This window comes from Choloepus didactylus, chromosome 7, assembly GCF_015220235.1.
Source record: "Choloepus didactylus isolate mChoDid1 chromosome 7, mChoDid1.pri, whole genome shotgun sequence".
In the NCBI taxonomy this organism is placed as follows: domain Eukaryota; kingdom Metazoa; phylum Chordata; class Mammalia; order Pilosa; family Megalonychidae; genus Choloepus; species Choloepus didactylus.
In genome coordinates, this window is record NC_051313.1 from 61550302 (window position 1) to 61556964 (window position 6663).

General features: G+C 39.0%; 1 protein-coding gene across 1 annotated transcript; it reads right to left on the reverse strand.

Annotated features, from left to right (window-relative positions):
• Positions 1-478: 478 nt before the first annotated feature.
• On the reverse strand, positions 479-1085 carry LOC119540459 (60S ribosomal protein L29-like). The gene has a single exon (XM_037844606.1). The coding sequence runs from the start codon at positions 1083-1085 to the stop codon at positions 612-614; it is 474 nt and encodes a 157-aa protein (XP_037700534.1). The 3' UTR covers positions 479-611.
• Positions 1086-6663: the final 5578 nt, after the last annotated feature.

Below are 6663 nucleotides of genomic sequence, written 5' to 3' on the forward strand. Positions count from 1 at the left end.
CATTCCAAACCTGAACTAATCCATTCTCTTTTTATACTCCAATAATATGTGTGGCCTATACAGTCTATTTGTCAATTAATCATACACTGCATTTTGACTTTTCTTCTACTATTTCCAATGGCTATTTGAATCTTAGTGTGTTTCAACTTGTCACTTCGTAACTCATCTACTTCAATGATATGGGGGACGTTCTCTCAAAGTGATTAAAAGCCTGGTCTTTGAAGCCACTTTGCTGCTTTCAGTTCTGCCTCATTATCAATCAGCTTCATGACCTCTGACTGCAGTTTGTTGTATTTAAAGTAGTTAAAATAACAGTCCATACCTCATAAAGATTAAATAAGCTATGCATATAAATCACTTAGACCACTATGCTTGTATTTATTTTGTAATCAGAAAGTGCATGTTACTTTTCAAATGTTATAGAAGGGGATTTTTTAAAGTCAAATAACTAATACCATATAGTTTCTGGTACACTCTGTTTTTTTTTTTTTTTTTTTTTTTTTTTTGACAGCTCCTGCCTCAGGTTTATTTGTACAAATAGCACAGGAGGACCCAGCACCATGCACATGGCAGCCTGGGGGTCACACCAGTCCTTCCATCCTAGGAGAGCTCTACTCAGGAGCCTTCGTGGGGACCTGGGCACCTTTGGGAGCCTGACCGGGAGCAGTAACCTGAGCTGGAGCCTGAGCCTGGGCCTTGGTTTTATCCTTGGCCTTGGACTTTGGTCGGCAGAGTCCGAGCCCCTTGGTGATACACACATGAACACGCTTCCCGAGCTTGGGGTGGGCAATGTAGGCCAGGCGATTGAGCTTGCAGCTACTGCTCTTTGGGATCTTGGGCTTGACCTCTTTGGGCTTTACGAGAGCCTTGATGGCCTCTGCACGTGTGCTCATGGCCTTGGCATTGTTGGCCTGCATCTTCTTCAGGCCCTTCTTGTTATGCTTCTTGGTAAAACGCATGTTTCTTACGAACTTGGGGTCCACCCCCTTCAGCGATTCATATCTTTGTGAGTGGGGCTTCTTGATGCCATTTCTGTGCCATTTCCAGGACTGGTTGTGCATGGTGTGGTTCTTGGACTTGGCCATGTCTGCACCCTTGCCCGCAGCTCCCAGAGCCTCTGGTACACTCTTGAGACCTCAGTTTCAACAGTGAAGATTTGGAGCTAAGTGCCTGCCATGGAGACAAGCAAGTAAGCAGGATCCAGTGTAAAAGCAGTCACAGAATCCAAAAGAATGGCCTCACTGAGCCCTGTACTTTGGGCGGAAGTTGTTTGCTCTTTGCTCCACTTGACCCTGTCTGCTGGTCACGGAAGGCCTTGGAAAACTTGGTTTGATGTAAAACAAAGGTTAGAGGTCCCCAAGAGAATCACAGAGCCAGAGATTTTCAAACTCTTGCCCCCTGATTGAATCATGCAGGGAAACGCAAGGATTATCTTATAGTGTCTAGGTTTTTAAAGTTGGAACCAGTAATTTTTATTCAAAAAAAGCACATTTCCATGGTTATGAGCAATGTATTTTCTTTTATAAAAACTTCAGCTTTTAGTTATTGTCTGTAAACTGCCAAAAACAATTCACACTAGGGAATTAGTAAAATATCAAAAGGTAAAATAGTTTCCTTTTTTGATTAATTTTATTACTTCAAAAAGTTGACTGCATACTCTTATAATGTCCTCCAACATATTTGTTTGTAGTGAAAGGATATAAAGCTAGATCAAAAGTGAGTATGAACCATGTTTAGAATTATTAAACCAAAGTAAAATAAAATTTTTACTTGAAAACAAATGATATATTATTTTCATTCCTTTAAAAGTTTGGTTTTTCAAGATCAACACTGAAAAAATTTCTACAGAACTTTGCGTGACAATTTTGGTTGCTTGTCACCAAGTAAATAATGGCATTATAGATATCTTCCTCCCCACCCCCCACACCATATTTTAAATAGTGGAGAATTGGCTCAAAGATTAAGGAAGAGAGTAACAAGCATTTTCATTTGATTTGTGTATGTGATTAATGTTAGAATCACAAGACCCTTGGACCCTTCTAGATGGAGATACAGGATTTCCCAATTAATATGGCCATGGAACCCCTCCAAACTTTTCACGTTTTTTCCCCAGTATGTCTTGTAATACCATTGTTCTCTAGGACACTGGTCTAGAAAATATGAACAAAGTCAAAAACCTTCCTTAGGACAAAGTCATGCCTCTAAGACTTACCTTGGAAATATCAGCCAGTTTGACATAAAAAGACCTCAGGTAATCTGATCTCAAACCTTTGTTCTCTAAGGTATCATGAAAGAACTGTATTGATTTGAAGAATATTTTGCATTGAATTGGATTGGGGATATAGTTTGTTTGTTCATTTGCTTTAGAGGCTCTGTCTACATGCTACCCAAGCAAGCACTCAGTGACTTTATGAAATTCCATCAGGACCAGGGATTTTCAAAATCTTACCACCCCAAAGCAAGGAAGAAACGTGACATGCTTAGGTCATTTAGTAAAGCATGATCTTCAGAGGGGAGAGGAGCCCCCACCCCCAGCACTGATAGGATGAGGACAGGAATATCAGAATATCTAAAGAGTTGGAGTGTGTTTGATAAAATAAACACTCAAGTGATTCTGGTATAGCTCTCAATTGTCAGATAGATGCTGGCAGGGGTGCTCCCTCTGCTCCAGTTCATAATCCCCGATGTCTGCTGATTTATTTTCCATTCACCAACAAGTCAGTGACTGTATAGTTTTAGCTCCAACAGAATTTTTGTACACAAGTTGAAAGTTGAGAAATATGAGATGTATCTTTCCTGGTACTAAACGAATTCATTTTCAGGTAAATAGTTAATAGCCAATTGATGATATATTTTTCTTTTACTATAAAATTACCAAAGTGATAAAAATTAGTTACGATTAGAATTCCAAAAGCCTGGAAGACAGCAGTAGAAATAACAACTCACCTTTTCATGCAAGGTGAGAAACAATTTATTTAAGAGAGTAAAAACAGACATTGATTTTGTTCATTTTTATCACCAGTATAATATACATGGTGGAGGGAAGTCATTTTTTTTAATAAGTGGGCTAATAAACTTTTTGCAGTTATTTATCAGGCTATTATAATGCAATCTCTGCTATGTATTTCAAATCCCATAACTTCTTTATTTCTTAATTTCAGAAGGTCAGCAACATAATGGAGCTGAGAGTTTTCCTCTGCTACTAAATCCCCAGAGTTGAGGGCTCAAAGTAGATCACTTTTCCTTTACCTCACTGCAAAGTACAAAATTACTAATCAACAGAAAAGAAAATTCCGGTTGTGTAATCTTTTTACATTAATTTCTCTGACAATGTCTTGCCTTCAATACTCTGCAAAAAATTTCTCTTGCTGCTATATTTTTCCAAGAAATTTACATCAGAAGCAAGTCCCCCAGGAAACATTTAAAATAATAGATGAAAGAGTCAGGGTAGGGGGATATCTAGATCTTTCTGTGGTCCCCTCAATCAAAATGCAGTTAATATTGAACAACTCTATGCCTGATAAAATATATCCAGTCTGTCTCAGTGAATAAACTCAGTGAGGGCAGGGGTTTCTCTTAGATTAGGTGGTTTGGATGATATCAGTATTCACTGCAGGTAAGAACATAAAGGCTTTTATTTATTAAATTCCTATTGTCTGACTCATACTGCCCTCTGTATTTTATGTTCATTACTTCCAAGCCCCAGAATGATAATGTAAAGTAAGTGTTAGTGTTTCCATCTATTTTTATTATTATTTTAATTCTTAGAGGTTGGTCAACTAACCCCAGTTCATATAGCTGGTAAGTGCTAAGGCCAGTGTTCAAATGCAGTAAACTCTATCACTTCATGGTGCACATCTGTGAACTATGGTCCTATTTACAATTTTATTTCCAAAACCAAGTGTTTGTTGATTTAAGTAAGAGCTCATGCCTTGATTACAAACCCTCTAAATAAACTTAAGTTACTTCTTTCTTTTGTTTTTGCTTTTCCCCCATCTCAAATTTTTTCTTTCATGAGGTTTCTACTTTGTACTAAAGAGCCAGAGCCAGAAAATATTTCTTTGTGGTTATGCTTCTGATAACAGCACAAATCTTAATTAAATGAAAACAAAACAAAACAAAACAAAACAATATGCTTCAAGAATAACTGTGGGCAGCAAAGCAAATTAATAATTTGCTTACTTTTCTGCCTTACATGCATGTTGGGTGGGCCAAGTTTTTAACAATATTCAAATGTGTACAGGCTGGTACATCTGCTTCAGCTTGGAATGGTTTTTGTGTGACATTTTTACTTGGTTAATTACAGAGAAAATTGCTGCTAATAAAAAAGTAACTTTTATCATCTGTATATCAAATAGTTGACTACAAAATCTACCAAGGATATGACTAAAGTAGTAACTATTTGTGGATGGTATTTTTCTGTTTGTTAATGGAGAACACTAATAACAGGGAAGGTAGAAAATAGAAAATTCCAGTTCAAATTATGTTCACATTCATAGGATGAGACACTAATGCCCCTTAAATCTCCTTTCGATTTAAAGTCATACATAGAGCACAGTTAGCTTCTAAAAAGAAACCACATAACTGATTAGAATTTCTTCTTATCAGGTGGAACAGCCTTAAAAATAATTATACAGCATTTAAGAACCAAATGCTCTTTACTATCTCACTGTCCTATGAAGAGATGTGTAAATATTGACATAGGACAAATGTAAAAGAAATTCTTGGACAGGCAATATTTAATCTACCTCTTGTAAGTACACACAGTAAAAAGAACATAAAAAAGCAATGGTAATATAGCTAATAGTAATTGCTCATTTAGTATATACCACCTAGTCCTGTAGCAAAAACCCTACAGCTAAGTACAATTATTACACCCATTACAGATGAGGAAAAGTGAGTCTTTGAGACTTTAACTAATTTGCACAACACCACATTGTAACTAAGCAACAGAGACAGGATTCAAAGTCAAATTTGTCTGACTAACTCTCATGCCATTCCATCTCCACAGCAACACAGGCTTCTCCTCTGTCCTCAGGAAGGTTACATTCCCCACACAGCCCTGGTGCCCTTGCATAAAAGTCGTAAGGTCATTTACCAAGGAAAACGCATTTGTAAATAAAAGATGAACTTGGTTCAAATTAAAGCATTTGATCACTAATTAAACAAATGCTTAATGAGTACCTAGAGCTTGCATAGGCCTATGCTAGACCGGGGTTACCCTGTGGAAAAGGCCATGAGCCCGTCCTCCAGGGCCTTGGACTTCCGACACAGTGTATGTTGTTGTCACTACTAGAAACAGAGTTGCAGCTTCCTCTGAGCTCCTTGAACAGGGGCCTCTCCTCTCATCTGGGCATCCAGCACCACCTACCTCCCCTGGAAATGCTCCCCATGACTATTCAACTTACATTCAACACTCCCTTCTTCTCTACACTGTTTGGGATTTTTTCTGTGGTTTTGCACTTTTCCCACCACCAGCACCCATTTCCATCTGTGGCAGTCAGCATCCACAGCCACCATCTGGGATTACCACGATTCTCTGCACCCCCAGATTTACTGACCACAGATGATAACTTCCCAACCATGTCCAGCCCCAGGCCCTTAGTCACTTGCGGAAGGGAGAGCCTAGTTGCCTCTCTCAGCCTCCCTGGTAACAGAACAAAGAAATGCAGGGAAATTAATGCCCTGTACAGTAAGCGCGAACCAGTGAGAACAGGGGACAGCAAGGCTCAGCACCTAAATTTCCCATCCTGAGCTGTGCTGGATTGACACAGCATGATCCGGCTGTGTTTCCCAGAAAGCTCGGTAATACACCACCTCCTTCACTGCCTCACTTCCCTTCCCACCATCCCTCACTTTTGCCACCACGGAATTACAACATCCCCCAATAAAGCATTAGCAGTTTTGCCTCAAATGCTTTTTTCTAGGAAACCTAGATGAACTCAGTCACATGAGTCCTAGGACTTCTGGTCAGTCACTTATCTCTAGATTAGTGTCTCTTCTCAAAAAACACTTTCCCAGAGCATTATGCATCCAAAACATAATTATTCTTCATTGTCCCATTCTTCTGACTCTCTGGGGTACTCCCATCCAAAGATGAATTTTGGAGTGAGAAATTGTAATTGCAGCTCTTTTAAGCAAAAATACTTCTACCTGGCTATCATGTCTACAGATTTTTTCTTTTGTACAACATTATCATTCCAGGCTTTCTCTTTAAAAATTTAAAATATCCTTGAAGAGGTAAAACATTGTGGAAACCAATGCAAAGGGACCATAGATGCCAGGGTCGGGTTCTCTTATGGCCACCATAAGGATGCTAGGAAGCTGAGGCATCAGGGAGGTGGAAAGGAATACACAAATGGGATACACAGTATGCCAAGCCCTAACCAACAGTAGTCCCCAAAATACTAAAGAATACCTAGGTCCCTATCTCAGACTCTATAAAAGTTTCAACAACTAAGTTTACTATTCAGAAACTTAAATCCCCCAGAGTGTTCCTATGCCAGATAAGTCCCCAAACCCAGAGGCAACAGCCTCTCCAAAACATCAACCAGATGCAGCCCCTTTCCCCATAATGTCAACACCCCTTTTCAGTATGAACAAATTAGGGTGGTCACTACCCAGATATCTCTGAAAATTGAGATAGTGATCAAACAAGAAAGA

Bases quoted from the DNA above. Each gene is read 5' to 3' on its own strand.
- LOC119540459 (XM_037844606.1), bottom strand. From the start codon at position 1,085: ATGGCCAAGTCCAAGAACCACACCATGCACAACCAGTCCTGGAAATGG.